Raw genomic sequence first — 22,785 nt, forward strand, 5'->3', positions numbered from 1 at the left:
CTCCAGCGTGCCTGGGGCACCTGCTGTGACTGACCGTGAGGTATGCAGATCTGTGCGGATCTATGCGAGCCGAGGTTTGTTTCTGAGAAACTACGTGACTTTCTGAGGGTTTGTCTGATCCTTCCCCTGTGCCCTGGAGTCTGCGTGTTTCTCCCGTGGTCTAGACATCGAGTCAGGTCCCATTGATCTCATGTGTGATTTCACATTTAAGAGGAAAACACTTGTCTGTGTTTTTGTTTGGGTGTCTCGTCCCTACAGCGATAAATGTGTTTGGATTACATGGGCACATCCACACCGGTGACCTGTGTTTCTGTCCTGTCTCTGCAGACCTGTGTGCCATGCTCGGATACAGGTGTTTCTATGCCAGTCAGGGCTCATGGGGCTTTGCTTTCTTGGTTGGTGAAATGCCAGGTGGTCCTAAGGAGGGCCTCTAAGCCACCTGCCGAAGGCAGATGCCCAGGCCTCTTGCTTTCTCAGCCCTGCTTACTGGTTCAAGGCAGTCCTCACCTCCATTCCACCTGGGTCTGGGAGAAGGCGAGGCTGCCAGTGTGCAAGTCAGTGGAGGCACGAATGATAGGCTGTAGACTCCATCTTCCTCAGGGGGATATGGTGGGACATACCCAGGTCTGACGGCTATCCCAAGGATGTCCTGCCCACAGAAAGCACGAGCATGAGACCAGCACCGGGCAGCTACAGGGACGGGACTCCCAATAAGTCAATCAGCCAGACCCCTGGCCAGGATAATACCTCTGGGTCCAGCTCAGGAGGGACAGTGGCTTAGTGGGTGACTTTGGGCAGGCCTCCCTTTCTCACCAGGTAAAAGGGGTGGGGGGTGATGGCGGCTGGGCCAACCTTCTCCTGACGCCACGCGCACCACTGTGCCACACAGACCGTGACTCTCACAGAGGCTGTGAACCTAAATCTTCCGAAGCCATACGGAGCCTTAGAGACAACGCGTTTCAGATTTCGCGCACGCGGAGGCGCCGATTCGCCAACCCGCAAGGCCGCAGCTGCAGGAAGAGCTGAGTGGAGGGGCCGGGGTGCCCGCCTCCTTCTCCGGGGCTCCACGCCTCTTCCACCACCTAGGCTTCTGGGAGGGCAACCGCGGTTGGCCCCGCCCCGCGGCCGGGAAGGGGCGGGGATGGGGCGGGGCGCGACTGTGAGGCAGGGAGTGGGCGGGACTCTGGATGTTGGGGCGGAGTCTGACGGTGGGCGGAGACGCAGTTCTGGCGGTGGGGCGGGGAGGGGGCGGAGCTCGCGCCGCGAGGTTCCGGCCTTGGGGGCGGGGCCCCGGCCGCCCCGGCGCGTTCCGCGGTGCCGTTCCACTCTTCCGGCCTCGCGTTCCATCCGGCGCCTCCACCTTCCGCCCGGCGCCGGCAGTCGGCGCGAGGGTCGCTGGGTTCCACCGTCGCGCGGCCCTCGCGGCGCCCGAACCCGCAATGTCGGGCCCCAACGGGGACCTGGGCATGTCGGTGGAGGCGGGCGCGGAAGGCGAGGACGACGGCTTCGGGGAAGCAGGTGACCAACGGCGGGCTGCTGAAGCGACCTTTGCTTTCTCAGGGCTGCAGTCCTGGAAAGGGGAAGCGGGGCCGCGCTGGGGGGTTGGAAGGGACCGCAGAGTCCTCCTACTCCTCGTCCCTGGTGCTGCGGCTGCAGGCGCCGGCGGGTGGGTTCAGGGCGAGCATCTGCGAGTGGGTCCCTGGAAACCGCAGTACCAGAGAACTGCGGGCAACCGGCCCCGTTTTACAGATGGGGAAGCTGAGGCCGCTTCAGGATCACTCTCCCTTTTGGCATTTGCTCCAGCCGCATCCTGTAGCCCCTGGGGAGACGGAGACTCCTGAGGGGATGGGGCGGGTGGTCCGTCTTGGCTTAGCGGGTGGATCTGTCTGGGTGGGCGAACCCGCCTTGCTGAGTAAGCATCTCTAGCCACCTTTGCTGGTGTGACCCGGAGCCTTGGCGAATGTGACCTGCTTATAGAGCAGCCTGTTGCCTGCCCAGCACTGCGGGGGAGGGAGGCAGAGAGAGACCCATCAGCTCCCTCTCACCTTGGGGAGCCTCAGTTTCCCCGACTGTTAATTAAGTCTATGATTGGTGTCTCCGGCATTGAGATGTGTCAGGATTAAATGAAGCAGGAAAAAAAAAAGGAAAATATTTAATAGGATTGAAGCATGCAGGTGTTTGGTGAGTGGTTATTTTTCTCTTTAGTGTAATAAAGATTGGTTTCCCAAGCCGAAGGGCAGGACTTAGTAAATGTGAGAAAAGTATGCAGTCTGCTTTTTGTTTTGTTTGGCTAACAGCTTTATTGAGCTCTAATTCACATATTATACAATGTATCCATTTAAATTGTACATGTCAGTGGGTTTTAGGATGTTCAGAATCATGCATCCATCACAGTAGTTTCAGAACACTTTGATCACCTGGGAACTGCGTTTAATAAAGAGGGAGAGGACCTCCCACAGGGTGGTAAGTAGTAGGCTGGCTAGTTTGCCCTGGGCGCTGCAGGTGAACAGCAGCTGGATGTGTAGAAGGAAGCCTGCAGTGGCAGCGAGAGCCTTCAGGAAAAGCCGCTCAGGTGTCACACTGAGTGAGTGTTGGCAGATTCACGGGACTTAGTGCAGTGGGGAGGTGGCTGTCCCAGGCAGAAGGCAAAGGCTTAGCACTGGGAGTGTCCTTGACACAGATAAACCCTGGCCCCAGTGGTGTGGGGACACCACCTGCCTCTGGCCTTGTGTCACCTGACAAAGAATGTGCAGTGTTGATAATAATGACCATCTACTAAGTACTTGCTGTGGCCAGACCCTATCTGAGTTTTTAGTACATTGGAATCCTCACAATCTGGTCCTTATTCCCGTCCCAAAAAGACGCAGTCACTGGCTGGGGTGGAGCAGGGCGGGACCGAAATCCAGGTGCCCTGCTCCCTCTGAATCTTGGCTGTGCCACCAACCAGCTGGCGGATCCTGGGTAGGTCCCTTCCTTCTTGGGCCTCAGTTTTCCCATCGGTACCACAAGGGGCTTGGACTCTACAATCCAGGAGGGACTTTCCAGGACTGTCCTCTGTGAGGTGTGCCAGCTTCGGGCGATGGTGCTCTTCCCCCAGAATGCACACTTGCACCCATATCCCAGACACACTCCTCCAGCCCTGGCCTTTTCCAAACACTGCCAGCGGCTTCCCTCTTTGTCCCAGGCTGGCAGCTGAGTGTGTCTGAGTCACAGGGCTGGCTCTGAACTGGGTCCGCAGTGGGCACAGGCCCAGATCTTGGATCCTAAGGGACACTGTGCTGCTGAGAGGCAGGTCAGGAGTGGCTGTGGAGGAGGGGGTGATGGTTTCTGGTGGAGACCAGGGAAGGCTTCTTAGAAGAGGAGGCGTTTTGAGCTGGTCCTTGAATGACTTGTGGTTGAGGCATTCTGAGTGGCAGAGACAGGTGAGCAAAGGCAGAAAGGCTAGAAAGTCAGAGGCTTTGTTCACTCATCCATCCATCCATCCATCCATCCATCCATTCAGCTTGTGCTTACTGTGTGACCACGAGGGCACCATGGAGACAGCAGGGAACACAAGAACATTCCCTGTCTCACGAACTCTCTAGTCTGGTGGGGGACACAGCAGCACACACTCACAGTAGTCTAACCTGAGGTGGGAGGGCTGTGGAGGTGTGTGGAGGACAAGGGGATCAGGAATAGAGGCCCGATCCCGTCTGGGGAATTGAGAAAGCTCCCTGTGGCTACATCCATGCTGAGACATGAAGGATGAGAGGGACACATCCAGGAGGAGACGGGGAGGGGAGACAGGAGGACGCATTGCAGGCAGATGCAACAGCAGGTTCAGGGGGCGGGAGGTGGGTAGAGACCAGTGAGAGGAAAGGAAAGGGTGTGGGAGGCGGGGCTAGAGGGGGCGGGACTCGGGGCGGGGCCTTGGAGTCTGGGCGGTGCTTTTCCGGGGCGGGGTTAGGGAGCCTCGGAAGAGCTGGAGAGTAGGGCTCTAGCCTAGAATGGCTGATTCTGAAGGTGGGCTCTGGACTCTAGGCAGTTGATGAAGGAAGTGGAGAGGAGACTTGGCACCTGGCAGGACTTCCCGGGCAGAACACTGTCTGGCTGACTTCCCCCGAGCACCCTAATCCTAGAAAAAAGGGTGGGGCTGGCTGGGGGCTCTAATAATACCACAAAGGTATTATTTCTTTTCACTTTTGATATCCACCCATTTTCCAGATGGTGACACAGAGGGTCAGAAAGGAGGAGTAGGGACTTGTCCAAAGCCCTTTTGTCCCACAGGCAGGGGGACAGTTTGGGGGAAGGTCTCTTTGAGCCCTGAGGAGACTTGGCTCTCTTTTCCCTTCCTCCCAGAATATGCTGCCATCAATTCCATGTTGGACCAGATCAACTCCTGTCTAGACCACCTAGAGGAGAAGAACGACCACCTCCATGCCCGCCTCCAGGAGCTGCTTGAGTCCAACCGGCAGACACGCCTTGAGTTCCAGCAGCAGCTCGGGGAGGCCCCTAGTGATGCCAGTTCCTAGGTTCTGGGAGCCCCCAGCAGGCCCCAACCCTGCCTCCCTGGGCGAGATTCTGGCCTGGGAACTCACCACCTGGCTTAGATACCTTCTCAAGAGCTGGCCTACTGGTGGGTCTGCCTGCCTCAGTCACCCTTCCGGTATACCCCTTGGCATGCCTGGGCCAGACCCCACCACCCAACATCCCCTTCTGGGGTCAAACGTGGGCCCACAACCCACCCGCCTTGCCTGCCTGCCAAGTTCCGGGGCACTTCCCACTCTACCCAGGCCTTGAGCGTCCACATTAAATGGGTCTCCGACACCACTGTGCCTTTCCTCTGTATCCTGAGTGAGGACTCCACTGGCCCCCAGAGGTGACTGGCAACTCACGGGCCTGCTGGTGGGGTAGGGGTTCTTGGCCTTCTTGTTATTTCTGGACACAGAGGGAGCAGGTGAGGGGTGAGGCAGGGCTTCCTTCCTACCTGGTGCCCTCCTGGACAACAGTGGATTCCCCAGCCCAGCTGAGACAGCACGGGACGTGCTGTGTGACCCTGTGGATACACTCAGCTTCTCTGGGTCCTAGGGCCTTTCACTAAGACAGCCAACTCCTATTCATGCTGTGTAACCTCGCTCCTGGCCTCAGTCTTCCCAGCTGGCCAATCATGGGGTTGATCTGTTTGTCCACTCTCTAAGGGTTTTTTCCAAATGGGGAAGTAGCAGAACTAAAGAACCAGCCCCTCCTGGGCTCCATTCGCTGATGATTCATCTTAGGGTCACCTGACAAGGATGGGCCCTGCTGTTGAGCCACAAACTCAGAGGACAGGGCGACACCCAACTCCTGTGCTTCAGTTTCCAGAGTCCCCCTGGAGGGAGAGGCCAGCGCAGGGGTCCAGAGCCCAGGCCCAGGGCAAATTCTAGCCACTCATCAGATGTATGACCTCTAGCAAGTCACTTGACCTTGCTAGGCCTCAGTTTTTTCACCTATAATTTGGGAACCACAATAAGACCTACCCCCCCAGGGTCCCTGTGAGGAGTAAGTGAGATCTGAGTTGAAATGAGATCTGAAGGTGAAGGCGCTTTCCTAGCCCTGATGACCCTATTAGAGAGGGAGACAGGCTGTGAGAGATAAAGTGCCTTGTGACCCCAGAGGCCCTGCTTAGGGAGCCTGTCTGGCCTCCCAGCTTGGCCACTAGAGAGGGTGGATGCTGGCTGAGAGCAGGCTGGGGTGCTCCCTTCCCCCATCCACCCAGACAGAAGGGCTGGTGGGTACTGCACAGCCAAATTACCTTCTTTTATTCGACTTTCAGGAAAAACACCAACCTTGTCAAATTTCTACACAAGACTTCTGTAAAGCACAGCGGACCCCGACCCAGACAGGGGGGGCATGAGGCGCTCCCTCCATCAGGGTTTGAGGCGTGTTGAGCGCCGTGGTAGTGGGGGCGGAGGGGGTTGGGCTGTCACCTTGCTGGGGGTTTTCGCTGGGTCCTGGGTGCTGGGCTGGGTGGATGTGCGGCTGCCAGAAGTGAACAGAGCAGTCAAGGCGTTGCGGGCGTTGATCGCACACTGGCGGCTCACGGGCCTGCTGGTAGGGCTGGGGTTCTTGGCTTTCTTGTATTTCTGGACACAGAAGGTACAGATGAGGCAGGGCCTCTCCCCAACCTGGTATGCTCCATGCCAGCAGCTGCCTCCCCAGCCTGGCCAAGACTGCATGGGACATGCTGTGACTGCACGTGTGTGTGTGTGTGTGTGTGTGTGAGAGAGAGAGAGAGACCCCATGCTGTGACTGTGTGTGTGTGTGTGTGTGTGTGTGAGAGAGAGAGAGACCCCATACGGTGCTCTCAGCCTCCTGGGGCCAGAGCTCTGGCATTAACAGCCTGGCCCTCAGCTCCCCCCAGAACAGTAGCAGGAAAAGCTGGGTCCCACCCCTACTCAGGTTCCCTCTGGGCAGGGCCTCCTAGGGGGTGTGCCCGTAGGCTGAGGCCAAGCGCAGGAGGAAGATGGCTGCTGGCCGTGCTGGGTGGGCAGGTGGGGCAGGAGGCCCCGCTCACCTGCAGGTTCTCGAAGTGGGCCAAGGACTTGCAGTGGGAGAGCTGTGCCCCTGAGTTGCTGTGGTAGAACTTGTGGCAGATGCGGCAGATGTAGCCCATCACGGGCACCAGGAAGTCCACACCTGTGGGACAGCAGCGTCCAGGGACTCACCCCACTAAGCCAACCCGGTGGCCCTCCCTCTCTGGGGCCCCATATGTTCGTCCACCCTCCAGGTGTGAGGAGAGAAGAGGACAAGGGGAGAGGCGGCCTGGCCAGGATGCCGTGGCTGGGATCTGGGGGCTGGGCCTGGGGGCCTCAGCTGCTGCAGGTGAGGTCAGGATCAGAGTCTTACCGTATGCGGTATTGGGGCTATAGGTTTCTGAGCCTTTCCACTCCTCTATGGATATATCTCTGGACCTCACCTAGAAATATACAAATGTGGGCCTTGGTTCCAGCTTCCTCTGTGCTCCTCCCACACACAGGTGGGGCCTGGTTCCCACCCATGCTCCTCAACACCACTCCCTTGATTCCCAGGAGGATATCCAGGAGGTTGTGGGTGGCATTCTCTGAGCCTTTGCACACGCTGATCCTGCCAGAGTGTCCTTCCCAATCTATAATCTTTGAGTTCAGCTCAATCAGTCCCCTCCTCCAGGAAGCCCTCCTGCTTCCGAGTGACCATAATCCATGCCAGGTGTGCCCAACACATCATGAGTGTCCTCTCTGAATCCCCATGGTTCACCCATTTTACATAAGAAGAAACTGAGGTCCAGGCACAGTAACTCACTTGTCCAGGGTTCACAGAGGAGCAGGGTAGGTAACCCTGGTGAGCCCTAAGCCCTGGATACACTCTTAACCACGAGCCCCTGCCAGCTCCCTGAATGCCTGATGTTGCAGTGACCTCAGTCCCGGGGGGCTGGGTTTCAGGTGATCAAGGAAGCCTCATCTCACCTGCTGGACACGAGCCCCTTCCGGAGGAGGCCCCTTCGGACTCCAGCCGCACAGCCCCACCATGCCTGGTAGTGCCCTCGTCCCCTTACCAGGCAAACAAATGTGCCTTCCAAGAGTGACAACCATTCCCCTTTGCCTGGGCTTTGACCCACCTTCACAGCCTGAGCTGGGACTCCAGAACTGGGGCTCAGAGAAGCCAAGGGGCTTACCTGAGGTCACGCCACGGCTGGTTGCATGTAACAAAGTGGCCTCACCCCAAACCCACTTGGGGCTGAAGACTGCCCTCGCAACCGTCCATCCACAGCCCCTCCACAATGCCCCTCTGGCTGCCCCTCTCCACTCCGGCCTGCAACGGGCAAGCTCTGGGCAGGCAAGGGCCTTGATCCCCATGTAGTGCCACATCCAGCACCAGGGCCTGGCTCTGAGTAGCTCCTTTTCATTTCTTACACAAAAAGAACGCAAGTTCCTCCAGGTCCTTGCTCGTTATGAGCACAGGCTCTGGAGCCTCACTTCCCAGCATCCAAGTCAGTGAGATTCAGCCAGGAATGTGCTTGGTATATACCTGGCATATAATAAATGCTTGGTGTTGACTGCTACTACCACCATCATCCTCATCTCACACTGATGCTTCCTGTGTACCCCGCATAGTTCTCTCCAGTGCCCTTACTGGCCTGAGATGCCCTCTCCCTCCCTCAACACACGTCCAGATTTCAGGCAGGCTTCGAGGTCCTGTTGCCGGCCACCCTGTGGTCCTCACGATGTGTGTTTGCACCTAGTCATATGGAATACAGTCTTGTTCATACTAAATCATGGCACGCGTTAGTGCCTACAAATGCCAGCACTGTGCCCCTGGCCTCTGGGAGGGGGGTGAGGTCCCGGCTGGTCTGGGAGTTTAGTCTCCAGCCTGCCTCCCACGCCCCCCCTGCCCCAAGCACCTGCTTGCAGAATTCCTCCTCAACCTCGATCTCTTCTTCCTCGTCGTCGTCATCCTCCTCCTCCTCTTCATCACCCTCAAAGCAGCCCACGGCATCCACCGTGATGAAGTGGTCCTCATCCTGGCCAGCCGTCTCCTTCTCGAGCATCTTCAGCTGCCCAGGGGGATGGGCCAGGGCTCAGGTCCACTCTAGGCGGCCGAGATGCCACCCACCCCCAGCCCTGAGAGCCCCAATCCCTCTGGACTTGCCGAGTTCAGACTGAGCTAAACCTCAGCCCGCTGTGTGGCCTCGGCCAAGGCTCTGGGCCTCTCTGGGCTCATGTCCTCCGAGGGAGCTGGGGTTACCTCCTTGGCTTTGTCCTTGTGTCCCTGGGACTTCACGTGCTCCACAAACTTGCGGGGGGTCTTGAAATAGCGGTTGCAAATGGTGCAGAAAGGTCGCAGGGATTGCTTGGCGATCTGACGAAAGGAGGGCAGGTGGCGAGCAGTGTCCCCAGGGGCAGCCAGACTGTGCCCAGTGACACCTCCTCTCCCACCTGCAGGCCGCCACTTCTGGCATCAGCTGGCTGTGCTCTGCCCCTTCCCCAGAACATGGGCACACGTCCCCCTCCCCGTGCCATGGGCTTCCAGCAGGTGGCAACGGAGGACAGAGATAGGGCAGGGCAAGAGAGGAGCTGCCAGAGGACCCCTACGAGCCCTGTGGCTGGGAGACAGCATTGTGGGTGCCCTAGCAGCTCAGACCTTGTGGTCCTGCGTCCTGCGGTGCTGGATCAGGTCCCCCATGTAGTAGAGCTGACAGGTGTTACACCAGCGCCTCGGCGGGGGCTCTCTGAATGGTGACAAACAGAACGAATGTGACACTGCCCTTGTTGGGAAGACAGCCACTCTCCCAGGATGCGCCATAAATGTAACGCAACTCCAACATGATGTGTTTTTAGAAACTTAACAACGGTTCTGAGATGCATCTGGAAAAATACTTAGACAAGAAGAATAACCACAGAAGCTGGGCGGGGAGAGACTGAGAAGCATCTGGGACACCAGGAGGCTAGCAGGACGGTGACAGACCTGAACCTACCTGACCTTGACAGATCAGATGCCCTGTCCTTCCTGGACCTGTTCTTGCCCCCCCCAGTAAGCCAGATTCCCCCCTGGTACCCCAAAGGGCCACTGCCACAGCATTTTCTACAGCAGACAGGGAGGACCTGATCCCCTCTCTGCCTCCACTGGACTGTGGCGACCTCTGGGAGGCCAGGGACTCCCATTGCAGGGTCCCAGGGCCAGGCACGGGATCAGCCCCGAGTTTCTGACTGCGTGGGACGAAGGAAGGACAGGCAGCCTATTGGAAGGACTGTGTGGCCTCAGGGGCCCCAGTCAGGCTTCAAGGGGCGACATCATCAGGAGACAGTTCAGTGAGTTCCCTGACCCTAAAGCCTGTTTGCAGGATGGGCCACATCTTTCTAGTTTCCTTGCATCCACAAGATAGGTTTTTATATAACTGAGCTCATTCTGCAAATGTGGATTGGAATCCTGTTCTTTTTTTTTTTTTTTTTTTTTAAGATTTTATTTATTTATTTGACAGGCAGAGATCACAAGTAGGCAGAGAGGCAGGCAGAGAGAGAGGAAGGGAAGCAGGCTCCCTGCTGAGCAGAGAGCCTGATGCAGGGCTCAATTCCAGGGCCCTGGGACCATGACCTGAGCTGAAGGCAGAGGCTTTTACCCACTGAGCCACCCAGGTTCCCCTGGAACCCTGTTCTAACCTGACGTTTCCACAACCTCCTAAATTCCCTGCTACTGTCCTACTTAGGAGCTGTTCCACCACATGGACAAGCCTGAGCTAACCTATCCCACAGGAGTGGAGATCTGCCACACTTTCCAAAGAAAATTATTCAACCTGACCATCCTCTGCAAGGAACGTTTTCAGGAGTCACCTTTCTTCTGTATTTATGATTACTTCCACCAAGGAGAATTCCTGGGTCCCCTCCCTGAGCAGGGGGAGGTTTAAGGCTCAAGAATGTGCTACACGCCGTGTCGGGAAGTTCTTCTCAAAGTGAGAACCACCTAATGGAGAGGCCGCTGCCTCTGGAGAGAGCGCTCTGTCACCCAGGGCATGCAAGCCGCAAGCTCTGAGCTGTGACCCTCTGTGAGTGCTCCCAGCGGAGTCCCCAGCCACTGCCTTGGGGCCTGTCCAGCCCATGATGGGGTTGGATTTGGCCTCCCTAGGCTTTGTTTCATTTTGATTCTGAACTAGCTGCTAACATTCTGAAATTGGGAGACTTCACGTACAAAGCTGGGTTTCTAGATTCTCCAGAACAATCAAGAGACCTGAGGCGGAGGGGCAGCAGTCCTGTGGGACAGAGCCCATGCCCCCCAGCACAGCCTGAAGCAGCGCTGACCTGCTTCTCCCCTTCCCGTAGGCCTCTGTGACCTCCCACAGAGTGGTGAAAGGTCTCCCAGAGTCTACCAGGCCTCCTCAGCCCATGAGCTAGTCCTGGACTCCACAAGGGCTCATATTTTGGATCAATGACGCACCCATGACAATAAAAGGGGGAGATGGAGGGTAGCTGTAACCTCGGGCTACAAGATGACCAATGGGGAGGGGTCAGCACCTATGCCAGGGAACCAGGGGTCTGTGCCATGACCCACTTCCTTCCCATGTGGGTGGTCACACTGTTCCTGCCTGGATGGCACCTTAACAGACTATCTAGTTCATGAATTCTTGCACTGCACCCTTCACGAGGCAATTTTACAGATGAGGAAAACTGAGGTCTACAGGTAAACAGTTAACGGTGTGAAGGGGCCTCTGGCGGTGAACAATACTGAACCCAAAGGGAGACCTTGCAGATGGTGGACTCAGGGCCCCCCCATCAGCCTGGCCTGCAAGGCCATCCACCCCCCAGCATGGAGCCTTCGAGATCCCCCACTCACTCATCTTCTCTCTCCAGCACATCCCGGGGCACGGGCAGCAGGGACAGGAGGCAGGCCTGGCTCGTGTGCTGGAGCTCCCCGAGCCGCTGCTGGTGCTGGGCCCCTGACATGTGGTTCTGGAACTCCTGCGGCGGGATGAAGAGTGAGCCCGGGATCGGTGGGGGAGGGTGGGGCCTGGCCTCAGCTTCATGGCCACCCCGTTGTCACCACCACCATCACTGAGGCCATTTTTCTTACAACAGCCCTGCGGGGGCCAGAGAATGATGGCAAACAGAGGCACCGAGTGAGCACACAGCAGCCAGGGCTTCGGCAGCTCCCCTGGACACTGCGTGAGCCCCTCAGAGACAAGGAGCAGTCCGACTGGCCTCCAGACCCCACGGCTCTGCTCAGGACGACACGGGCAAGCAGTCACAACAATACAAGCATAGTGCTATTAAGGCTACTACGCCGCTCGGGGCTGGGCCGGGGGCTCTGGACTTCAAGGTCAAGTCACCGAATCTTCAGAGCCTCCTAGCAAGGTGGGTTCTTGATGTTTCTTCATCTGATACACATGGAAGCGGAGGAAACGGAGGGGAGTCTGCCCTCCGGCGTCTACACTGCTAGCCAGAGCTGATTCAGACCTGGCCTGCTGGACCCACAGATCCTAACTTCTTGGCTGGTCGGGAAATGTCTCCAGAGCAGATGCACAGCTGCCGTGGATGGCGCTCACCGTGCTCAAGGGGCCACTCGGGCAAGGCTGCCTGGCCTGGGCACACCCTGCAGACACCCCCACCCTGCCCACCGGAAGCCCCTCCCGGGGCCCGAGCCTACAGTACCTGCTGGCTGCTACAGTTGGCCTTACAGAGGCAGCAGAAGAACTGGAGGGTCTGCTTAGAAGGCGTGCTGCTGGAGGCTGGGGCAGTGGACGTGGAGTCGCCAGCGCGAGGCACAGGGGTGATGGGGACGGTGCTGAAGGCCCGGCTGTCGCTGCTCTGCAGGATGGTGACCTTCAGGGAGCCCGCGGCACCCCACACCTGCACCGGGAGCAGGGGCAAGAGCTACCACCGGTGGGGCACCTGTGATGGGCCAGGCCCCCCATGCTCTGGCATCTTGCTGGAACCTTCCTGACAGCCCCCTTCACAGATGGGGAAACTGAGGACTGAGCTGGTAGGTGACTGTCCAGGCTCACAGAGCTAGGGAGTACCACAGCCAGGACTCGGCCCTAAGCCCACCCTGCCCCACCCTCCCGTGACAGATGGAGAAAGGGAGGCCCAAAGAAGGAACCGGGTTTGGCCGCAGTGACACCCTGAGGCAGAGCTGGAACCCGAACCGCATGCATAGGTGTTGGCTCTGTGCTCTCTTCCCTGGAGCAACGTTCCCCCTGTGAGGGGACCAAGGGGTCCAGTCTGGGGACAAGCAGGTTGGAAGGGACTTGTCGCCACAAGTACCTCCAGTTCTTCCAAGCAAAGGCATGCGAAGGCAACGGAGCCACAGTCAAAGCCAGTCTGCTCTGCCCAGGGCTCATGTGGTGGGGAAGCAGGAGGGGCCAGAGGGGTTGGGGTGGACGACCCTCCCGCTGCTGGGCCCCCTGGTCCCCAAGCAGCCCCAGCAGCACACCAACCCACCCCTAGCATCTCTCTCGCTCTTTTTTCACATTCTCCCACATCCAGGCCACCGGTCAACTCGTCCTGGCTCTCCACGCTGACCTGGGTGCCCCCTGGCTCTGGCGAGGCCTTCTCCGCGCCTGAAATGATAGATGGGTCCATCTCCCACCGGCCGATGGACCTGGGATTGATAGTCCCCTTCTCTACCCACAGCCAGGCCCTTGAAGCCTCTGGTGGGGACAGCCCCAAGCCCTGGTCAGGACGCCCGGCGCCAGGGGAGGAGCCAAGGGTCCGGGCAAGGCTGTCCTATGCCGCGGGAACTGGGTGCCAGGGCTCACTTACCGGCTGAAGTATCTCTCTTATCCGGCGGCGACTCCGGCGCTGTGGAACTAACCGGAACCGGCGCCGGCTCCAGTATGGGCACTGACACCCGTGGCGGGGGCTGAAGCCGTCCCTCAGTCTGGTCCGGCGGCTGCCCGGGCGACGGCGCTGGAGGGTGCCCCTGTGGCTGATCCGGGGGCTGGACCTGAGGATACGTCTGCGTCTGTGCCTGCTTCTGCAGCTGGGGCTGCACCTGTTTCTGCGGCCCCGCCCCCTCCCGCCCAGGCAGTGGCCCCACGTGCTCCGGAGAGGTCTGCGTCTCCGCCTGCTTCTGTGGTTGGCGCCTCGCCGGAGTGTCCACGGGGGGTGTCAGTGGCGGCGTCTGCGGCTGCACCTGGGCCTGGATCTGCAGAACCCGTGGCTGGAATCGTGGCAACACTCGGGCTTCCGGTGGCTCGGGCAGCAGCTCAGGTGTCTGTGTCTGCTTTGGTGCCGTGGTGCGGGCCCGAGGCGGGACCTTCGCCTGCAGCTGCCCGGGGAGCCCCTTCTCTGTGGGCAACTCTGAGCTAGAGAGGATCAAAAGATAGCTTCCAGCGTCTCCCAGCTGACCCTTCAGGGACTTCTCAAAAAGGCCAAGATCCAATTTCAGTTCTAGTTCTAGCACATACAAGCTGGGCATTCTGGGAAGGGCCTACAGTTCTCCCAGCCCCAGCCGCGCCTAAATAAATTGGGAGGATCACTCAGCCCTACCTCCCACAATCTGCTAAAATGAATCCAAGGCCCTGTAAAGCTGCCCACCCTCCGCCCACTTGGAGGTCCCAGATGCACACGTTCACTTGTCCAACCCAGCCACCTAGCCTGCCTCCAGATGGCTCAGTCCCAGGGAAGACACCAAAGACTCTGGCGAGGGGCCTTCCCAAGTGAGATGCAGAAGTGGGTTTGACCTTCTTCCAAGCCAGATGCCAAGGCCCTTTTCTTCCTCCAGCTCTCTGAAGGGTCCTCACCACCCCCCCAACGCCCCTCGCCCCCAGCCTTTGCGAGAATGAGGGTATCCGTCCCCTGGGCCTGGGCAGGTTTTGCGCATCGGTTACCTCTTTGACCTCTTAGCTGGTGGCTCAGATGCCTCGCAAGACTCGGGGGTAGGTGCTGGAGTGCGCTTCTCCTTCGTGATGTCGTCTGTGCAAGGTGGGGAGCCTTGGTCTGGAACGGAGGGCAGAAGAGTGACTGCCGATGCCGTGTAGAGCACAAGCTAGCTCCGAGAGATGGGGCCTGGGCTCCCGCTGCGCCAAGAGCCCTGCTTCCCAGGTCTGCCCCCATCACTGCCCCAATCCGTGGCCCCTCCAAAAGCCCAGCAGCCTCCCTCCCTTACCTTTTGGCATGTTTGTTCGGGACTCGTCAGCTTCCTCAGACCCCTCTGGGGGGTCTGACTCGTCTTCCACGGGCGTGGTCTGAGAAGAAGAATCCTGCTTCCTTTCAGAAACTGGTTCTGACATCTGCCGCCCACCCTTGCAAGTACACTCTGTCCCAGCAGCAGAAGCGATGGTCCCCTAGGAGATGAAGGGGCCTGGGGACCTCTGGTGGGCCTGGTCCAGAAGAACCTACAGATGATCCTAAGCACCCCAGGAATCGTCTCTAGGTGGGTCCATCTAGCTGCCTGGCTGTTCACCCAGATTTGGAGGATACAGAGGGGCCCTCCTAACTCCACAAGCATCTTCTCCACGAAGCAACCACAAGGATCCTTCTAAAATGCAAACTTGATTGTGGCTTTTGCCCCTTTCAGTCTGAAGTCCTTCTCTGACTCTAAAGTAGACCTTCCTTACCCAAGCCCAAAACCACCACCCAGTCTCACCTCTGCCCGCACGCCCCCACCTCCAGCCAGCTTCCCTGCTCTCCCCTTCACCCTCTCTAGGTCCACACTGGCCTTCTCTCCGGTTCCCCAAAGTCCTAGGCTTCTTCCTGCCCTGGGCCCTCACCCTCTCAAAGGTACTTCTTACAGGAAGCCCTCTTGACCCCAGAGCAGACCCTTCATATGGGTTCCCAGAGAAGCCTGGGCTTCCTTTTTGTGGCTTTTTCCAAAGTCTTAATTCATTGGTGGCAATTTTATTTGCACGAATGTCTCACCACTGCTGCCACCTTCTGCCTGGACCTCCCCAGCCTAAGACCTACAGGAGGGTCAGGCCAGATGTGCCATTGGCACCAGGGAGGCCCTTAGAGGACTCACAGATGTTTGCTAAATAAATGCATGGCTCCAGCAGGTCCCGGGCACTCCAGTAAGCCCCAGGAGCCTGCTCCCGCCTTCCTGAGACCGAGGAACAAGCACGGAGCGGAAACGTACACCACATCAGGACTTCAGCCCTTCGGAAACTATCTGGCTCTCATCCCGCACAACAGGCGCATTGCTGGCCTGCAAGTCAGGAGGCCTGGGCTCTGGGCCTGTGCAGCCCAGGGCAGCCTCCACCCCACTCCCCGAGCCTCAGTTTCCCCAGATGTAAAACGAGTGGCGGGGAGCACTAGACAAGAAGACCATGTGAGGACAGGCCCCAACTGGCAGGCTGGAGGCTGGGATCCCTCTCTGGAGGGAGACGCCTCACCTTCAGATGTGGGCTGGCCTCAGGGTAGCCCAAAAGGGGGAATGGGGGTTGCCGCGCCTGCCCCAGAATGTTCTCAAGAGCGTGCTGTGTGTGAGGAGCTGCTGGGACACTCAGGGACAGGACAGTCCCGGAGAAGTTATCCCCTCGCAAGTCTCCTTGACTCTCTCTGCTTATGTCAGGGAGAGCCTCCTCTGATACCTTTCAGCACCCCCCGCCCCGGCCCCATCTCCCAACAAGGCTCAAGGAGCTGGGGGTACAGTTCCAGAACCTTCAGATGGCAACAGTGTAGAGTTTAGGGTTTCGTAACATTGTTTTACCCCCCCATTACCTTTCTTTTACTTGCACAGACAGCAATTAATTTAGATTGTTTTTGGAATTTCAGGTAGTGACATAATGTTTCCTTATTAAATAAATGTAATGGAGAAGATAATTCATTTAAAGCTAGGCCCCCACCCCAGGTGCCTGGCTTTTCAGCTCTCCAAATGTCACCAGCCAAACTGACATACAGGTTTTGAAGACTTGGTACAAAAGACCAAGGAAGGGGCGCCTGGGTGGCTCAGTGGGTTAAGCCGCTGCCTTCGGCTCAGGTCATGATCTCAGGGTCCTGGGATCTAGTCCCACATTGGGCTCTCTGCTCAGCAGGGAGCCTGCTTCCCTCTCTCTCTCTGCCTGCCTCTCTGTCTATTTGTGATCTCTCTCTGTCAAATAAATAAAAATTAAAAAAAAAAAAATCTTAAAAAAAAAAAAAGACCAAGGAATATAAAATGCCTCGTTCGTTTTTTAAATATTGATTAAAGGCTGAAATGATAATATTTTTTTTTCCATACTGGGTTCACTAAAATCTGTTGGTAAAATTAATTTCACCAGTTTCTTTTTCCTTTGTTAATGTGATTACGAGAGAAACGTAAATTCCATATATGGCTCATCTTTTCTTTCTACAGGGCAGCATGGATTTACTGAGAACCATTAAAGGGCACCTCAAACTACTAGAGTGTTCTGTCATTTGTGTCTCCGTGAGTTTGCAAAGAGAGATACATCAGGTCAATTAAGATTACTGGTGGCGTTTGGATAGGGAAAACATCGCATCAGAGGTTCACGAATATCTGAAATTTGGGAAACCCTAAACAAGGCCAACTTACACTCCTCTTTTTACATATGGGGAAACTGAGGACCAGACTGAGCCAGGTGGGTGCAGCTGGGCTGATGCCCAGGTATGACCTTCCCGTGGCCATCCCCGCTCTCAGCACCACCAACCCCCATCGGCCATCACTTACCTTGTGATGGGGGGTGCTGGAGGTGGGGGTACGGGCCCGTTTCTGGGGAGTCCGCCCTGAAAGGTTGATCTGGGAGGGGTTCATGGGGACCCCGACAGGAGGGGGACCCAGCAAGGACTGCCGAGTGGCCTGGGGGAAGAACTGCTGTAGATTCGGGGTAGCCAGCTGCGGGGGAGTGAGGCTGGGGGGCGTCAGGTTCGGGGTCGCCAGGCTGTAGCCCCGGAGGTTACCTGCAGGCCGGAAGAAGGGAGAAGGGTTACAATGCTATCACATGCTAGAGGCCAGGGTCAGGCCTCAGCCCCCCAAAGCAACATGGAAACAACACAGATGACTTTAATAGGGACCCTTCCCATGCAACAGCAGCCAGGGGAGAGAGGTGAGAACCGAAGGCCCACTCCCACCTTGGCCATTGGTGATGAAGGGACTTTAGGGCTGGTTTTCTGCTCAAGCTGAGGAGGAGCGGGACACCCTGATCAGCAGCTTGTGCACACCCGCAACTCCACTCCCTCCAACATGCTTTGGGGCACACCTTAAGGTATGTGAGACCCAGCACAGTACCCCTAGGGAGAATCAAGAAGTTGACTGAGTGGTCCCTGGAATAATAAGACATTGTCCTATCCCACCCACCCTCCATCAAAAGTCTACTGGGAACCAGGCACTCGCTAAGCACTTTGCATGCACGGCCTCAGTCACTCGGCCCAGCCACCCCTCAGGGTGGGTGTTATGGTCCCTACCAATGACAAAACAGACATAAAGTGTAGGTGTAGCTTGCCCAGGGTCTCTGCTCATTCTGCCTTCACTCCTCTCCACCTGCTTAATCCTTCCATAGCTTCCTGCTGCTTGGAAAGGAGCCCATTCCTCACCTTACAGGGGTCTGGCCCTGCCCTCCTCCCACACCTCCTTTCTTGCCATTCTCCCCACACATGCACCCACTATACTCCAGCCACATGTTTCTGTGTTTCTGTGCATCCCTCAGCAAGCTGGTTCCTTCCCGCCTCTGGGCCTTTGCATATGCTGTTCCTTCTGCCTGGACTTTCCTGCCCTGACTACCTCTGGTCATCCTTCAGATCTCCCGTTAGGTGTTTATCCGCTGAGAGGCCTTCTCAGATCCGCTGTGGGTGCCCAGAGGTGCCAGCTTCCCTGTCGTGGGACGAACTGCACAATTTCCTTGTCTGCTTCCCACCACCCAACCACCCTGGGAACTCCTATAAGGGCAAGCACCTCATCTAACTCAGAGGCCCAGTGCTCAGGAAGTTTGAGTGTAAGCGACAGTTAGAATCCTTGCTCCAAAGCTGGGACAGGAAGCATAGGGGTTGAGGACATGGGTCAAATGTGCTGTCACATCTAGTTCAAGTCCTATAGCCCAAGCTCTGTGAGCAAATCACTTCCCCCTTCTCAGCCTCAGTTCCTTCATCTGTACAATGGGATAATAATAGTGCTTGACCCGTGGTTTTATGAGGATTCACTGAAATATACAAGTGTGCTTGGGATCCAGGAAGTGTTCAATTAACATTGACTTAAAACAAAACAAATACAGGTACACACATGTGCAAAGAGAATGCCAACTGGCTATTAAAAACAGTAAGATCAAGAGATCTCAAAGATCTAACAGAAAAATGGACAAAGGACATGGACAAGTCACAAAAAGAAATATGAATGTTTAACAAACAAGTAAAAAACATTCGACTGAACTAGCACTCCAAGAAATGTAAATTAAAACACTAATGATGTAGCTCTTTTGCCGACCCAGTTAGTAAATCATGTATATATACATACATATATATATAAAAAGCGTATAATACCCAGTGTTGCTGTGGGCATGGTGAGACCGGTACTGTCATACGTGGCTGGTGGCATTGCAAACTGGTCCAGTCCTTTGGGAAAGCAAGTTGGCAATACTTATCAAGAGTCATAAAACATCCGTCCCCCGACACAGCTTTCCTACTTTTCGCAATACATTCTAAGAAAATCGTCTCAAACATGACATTCAGTCCCGTGTTATTTAAAACAGAGAAAAAAAGAAAAAGAAAAAAAAAGGGAGGGTGGGGAGAAAAAGGAAGCAGCTGAGTTTAGGTACATAAGGGCTTGCCCTCCAGTGGAACGTGAACAGCTGTTAAAAAATTATTTTTAGGGGCGCCACTAAAGCCTCTGCCTTCAGCTCAGGTCATGATCCCAGGGTCCTGGGATCGAGCCCCGCATCAGGCTCTCTGCTCAGCAGGGAGCCTGCTCCCCCCTCTCTCTGCCTGCCTCTCTGCCTACTTGTGATCTCTGTCTGTCAAATAGATAAATAAAATCTTAAAAAAAATAAATAAATAATAATAATAATTTTTAGGGGTGCCTGGGTGGCTCAGTCAGTTAAGCAGCTGCCTTCGACTCAGGTCACAATCCTGGGGGCCTGGGATCAAGCCCTACATGGGGATCTGCTTCTCCCTCTCCCTCTGCTGTTCCCCCTGCTCATGCTCTCTTTCTCTGTCAAATAAATAAATAAAATCTTAAATAATAATAATAATAATAATTTTTATAGAGACTGTCAAATCATCTGGTGAATGATCATGCCATTCTTGTCCAGGAAAAAGAAGATACAACCTTTCACTTCCATGTCAGTAACCAACCACAATCATATACAAATACCCAAGTTTGGGCCTAGAAAAAATTGGGAGGAAATACACCCAACCCGTGACAGGTGTCTTTTGTTTTTGTTTTCCTTCAGGAGGTGAGTGAGTCTACCTATGAAATTTGGGTTTCCTTATCCTCTAAAAAAAATTTCTTTTTCACTTTTGTTTGACAAGTGTGACTTTTAAAATGGGAAAGAAAAGGAGGGACATATATGTGTATACATCGTGGGTCCGTGTGTGTGCTTTTGTCTCTCCACCTATCCACTGATCATTTATAAATCAATTCCAGGACCTTCCACGCCTGTGTGGCAGGGCTGGGAGTGACAACCAACACATCTTCCAACCTGGCAGCGTACCCCACTGAATGGCAGGACAGCCTAGGGTCTAAGAACACAGCTCTGTAGCAAGACCTGGGCTCTAACTCTCCCTCTAATCCATACCTACTCCCTGTGTGACCGTGGGCACATGATTCCTCTCTAGGAATCAGTTTTTTCATCTGTAAAATAAGATCATGAGTGTATCTTCCTCCACCCCCCCACCCCCAGGGTTGTCAGCAGAGCCGAGGAATTGTGTTTGTAAAGGTCTCAGCACAGTGCACCACCCAGAAGGACACAGCAAGCCACAGCTACCGTGCAGGAGGGGCTGGGTCTGAACAGGACCTTGCCCCAGGTCACTGGGGTCCTAAGATTAATACTGAATGGGCTCAGGTATCTGGAGCAGCATCTTAAAAGAAAGAGCTGAGAGACTGCTCTCCACATGGGGAAACTGAGACAAGGGCACAGGACTACTACATAAGGCTAGAGACACCCACACGGAGATCTAGGGGGTCAGAAGGCTCAGGCCTTAATCTAGCTGCATGACCCTGGGCAAACAGCTTCCCCCAGGTCTGGACCTCAGCCTCCTCATCTGTCAAATGGGATGCAGGGGAGAGTGGTCCAAAGAGATCTTTTTCTCCATCATCTCATCTAATGTGAATGGGAGGGAGTTTGTGCTGAGGACTGACCACAGAGCCAGCACCACGGCCAAGGGCACGCCTTTGCCATCAGATAGACCCATGTCCCACTGAGCAACGCTGGGACTACCATCTCCTGCAGCCTCTGAGTCCTCAGCTGCGGATTAGGACACCTCAGCTGCGGACTAGGACACCGAGGGTAGCTCCCTCTCAGAGTTAGCATGTGGATTTGCTGAGGCTGAGTGCCAGCGGGGATGCTGGGGATGCAACCTGGGCACCAGCATGAAGATGCAGTGAGAAGGGGCGGGTCCTACCTTGCAACTGCTGCAAAAGCAAAGCTCTCTGTAGCACAGAGCCATTGAGGAGGGAGGCGGAGTTGGCACCTTGGAGATTCAGAAGCTGCTGCTGTGGCTGCTGCTGGGGAAGCCCCCTGTGTGTTGGAAGGTGGGGGGTGGTCAGAGGGCTTTGGGGGCGTCAGACCCTCCCTCTTCCCTCACCTCCATTCCCTTCCCCTCTCTACCGCAGCCACCGGAACCTCTCAAGGTGGGACCTGACGGCTTCCGGGGCTGAGACAGGGGTGTCCCTGGGAGAAAGGGCTGGGATGGGGTTTCCACGAGGGGGGTTCTGAGTGCCAGGGCTGAAGCCGCCCACCCCTCCGGAGGGGAGCTCACCGGCTGACGGCCATGGGCAGCGGGGCTTGCGGGGGAGACTGCTGGAGCAGCTGTTGGAGCTGGAGGAGCTGCTGCTGCTGGAGTTGCTGCTGCTGGAGCTGCTGGTTGAACATGGTGGCTGAAGGAGGGACACGGAGTAAGGCAGGACCCCTGAGTCCACGCCTACCCACCCCCGCCCCTACCCACCCTCCTCAAACACCTGCCCTCTGAGCTTCACCGCCACATCCCAGTCCTGCCAAAAGCATGCCGCATTCGCACGCCGATGCTTTCAATACCCCTGCCCCCGCCACTTTCCCGCAAATCCTGCCGACTGTCCTTCCCTCGAACGCCCAACCCCGCCCGCCATCTCCCCCACTCCCAGGGCTCGGTCCTCCCGGGGGCGTCCGACCCAAATGCACATGCCCCGCCCCCAGCCTTTCTCGCGCGGTCACAGCCCGATGCCAACCCCTCTCCACACAGCCAACCCACCCTAGTGCCTATTTTGTGTCAATAACAGCACCCCCAGCCTTTCGCTTTGGCCTCCGAACAAAGTGAGAGGAAGGCTTCCCTCCCCCACTCCGCTAACCCTTCCTCTGCAGATCCAGCCGGCATTACACATCAAATCTGGTCACCCCACCTGCCCGCGATGCCCGCAGCCTCCATCCAGGTGGCCCCTGAGCCTTCCGGGTGTCCCCCAGTCGCACTCGGGCCGCGCACTTGGCTTCCCCGAGCCCGCTCCGCAGTCGCCCCGCCTCCACTGGCAGAGCGGGCTGGGCTCCTGGAGCCTGCGGCTCCCCCCCGGCCCGGCCGCTTGAAAAGCTGGTCTGCGGATCGGACCGCCGCAGCGCCCTCTGGAGGACCGGAGGACCCGGTGCCGCTAGCCGCGCCGCGAGGTTCCGCCCCGCGTTCTGGTCTCGCTGCAGGGAAGGCGCCGGCTTACCCGGCGCCTCGGCTGCGACCCGCACGGCTGGGGGCTGCCAGGGGGCCCTAGGCGGCGCCGACCCTCCGCCCCGCGTCCTCTGCCCCGGGAACCAGTGGCTCCGAGCCCGAGGTCCGTCTGTCTCCCGGAGGGGTCTGTTGTCTGGCGGGGACATTGCGGGCGACTTCGAGAAGGACTGTCCCAACCGACCTCCCCGTGGCCGCCAGTGTCCCGCGATCCGTGGGCCCCGCGCGGGGCTGGGGTGGGAGGGGCCGTGCAGCCGGCCTCGGCACATTCGGGGACCGAGACCCAGCGAGAGGGTGACAAGCACAGCGGGCTGGTGAATTTGCCCTCGAAGCGGGTGGGGATGTCCGACTCAACGTGTTTCTTCGATTTGACTCGGGACGGGGTGAGGAGGGCTGAGTTCCATTATGAAAAACAGCGCTCATCCTGAGCCTGAAACTGTTCTGCCCCAAGGACTCTTTAATGACGACTCGGTCCCTCATTCCGGTGCCCTTCTCCTTGGTCCCCACATGGAGTCGCTGAGCCAAACAACCCTCG

General features: G+C 56.9%; 2 protein-coding genes across 11 annotated transcripts; one reads left to right on the top strand and one right to left on the bottom strand.

The window, feature by feature from the left end:
* Positions 1-1,233: 1,233 nt before the first annotated feature.
* BBLN (bublin coiled coil protein) lies at positions 1,234-4,809 on the top strand. The gene is made up of 2 exons (XM_047699868.1): positions 1,234-1,518; positions 4,339-4,809. The coding sequence occupies exons 1-2, from the start codon at positions 1,440-1,442 to the stop codon at positions 4,509-4,511; spliced, it is 252 nt and encodes an 83-aa protein (XP_047555824.1). The 5' UTR covers positions 1,234-1,439; the 3' UTR covers positions 4,512-4,809.
* Positions 2,286-22,534, bottom strand: CIZ1 (CDKN1A interacting zinc finger protein 1). 10 transcript variants are annotated; one of them, XM_047699859.1, is made up of 18 exons: positions 22,246-22,466; positions 21,327-21,444; positions 20,970-21,085; positions 18,891-18,962; positions 17,089-17,318; positions 14,593-14,671; positions 14,315-14,423; positions 13,245-13,789; positions 12,924-13,042; positions 12,135-12,332; positions 11,320-11,444; positions 9,136-9,223; positions 8,740-8,853; positions 8,396-8,548; positions 6,865-6,934; positions 6,533-6,654; positions 5,946-6,101; positions 2,286-3,441 (listed from the first exon to the last, which is right to left on the bottom strand). In XM_047699859.1, the coding sequence occupies exons 1-18, from the start codon at positions 22,397-22,399 to the stop codon at positions 3,352-3,354; spliced, it is 2,658 nt and encodes an 885-aa protein (XP_047555815.1). In that variant the 5' UTR covers positions 22,400-22,466; the 3' UTR covers positions 2,286-3,351. The 10 variants fall into 10 exon arrangements, with proteins under 10 accessions (XP_047555815.1, XP_047555814.1, XP_047555822.1 ...); XM_047699858.1 differs by having other exon boundaries at positions 14,593-14,686; positions 22,246-22,465; XM_047699866.1 differs by lacking the exon at positions 22,246-22,466 and adding an exon at positions 21,943-22,094 and having other exon boundaries at positions 14,593-14,770.
* Between the last annotated feature and the right edge of the window lie 251 nt (positions 22,535-22,785).

This window comes from Lutra lutra, chromosome 13 (genome assembly GCF_902655055.1).
Source record: "Lutra lutra chromosome 13, mLutLut1.2, whole genome shotgun sequence".
Taxonomy (NCBI): domain Eukaryota; kingdom Metazoa; phylum Chordata; class Mammalia; order Carnivora; family Mustelidae; genus Lutra; species Lutra lutra.

What these genes read in the sequence shown, in the direction of transcription:
- BBLN (XM_047699868.1), top strand. Translation starts at nt 1,440, where the DNA reads ATGTCGGGCCCCAACGGGGACCTGGGCATGTCGGTGGAGGCGGGCGCG. An exon ending in CGACGGCTTCGGGGAAGCAG is followed by an intron (nt 1,519 to 4,338) that starts GTGACCAACGGC and finishes CCTTCCTCCCAG; the next exon opens with AATATGCTGCCATCAATTCC.
- CIZ1 (XM_047699857.1), bottom strand. Translation starts at nt 22,399, where the DNA reads ATGTCCCCGCCAGACAACAGACCCCTCCGGGAGACAGACGGACCTCGG. An exon ending in CTGCCCATGGCCGTCAGCCG is followed by an intron (nt 21,086 to 21,326) that starts GTGAGCTCCCCT and finishes TCCAACACACAG; the next exon opens with GGGGCTTCCCCAGCAGCAGC. An exon ending in CCAGCTAAGAGGTCAAAGAG is followed by an intron (nt 13,790 to 14,314) that starts GTAACCGATGCG and finishes GATCCTCTCTAG; the next exon opens with CTCAGAGTTGCCCACAGAGA.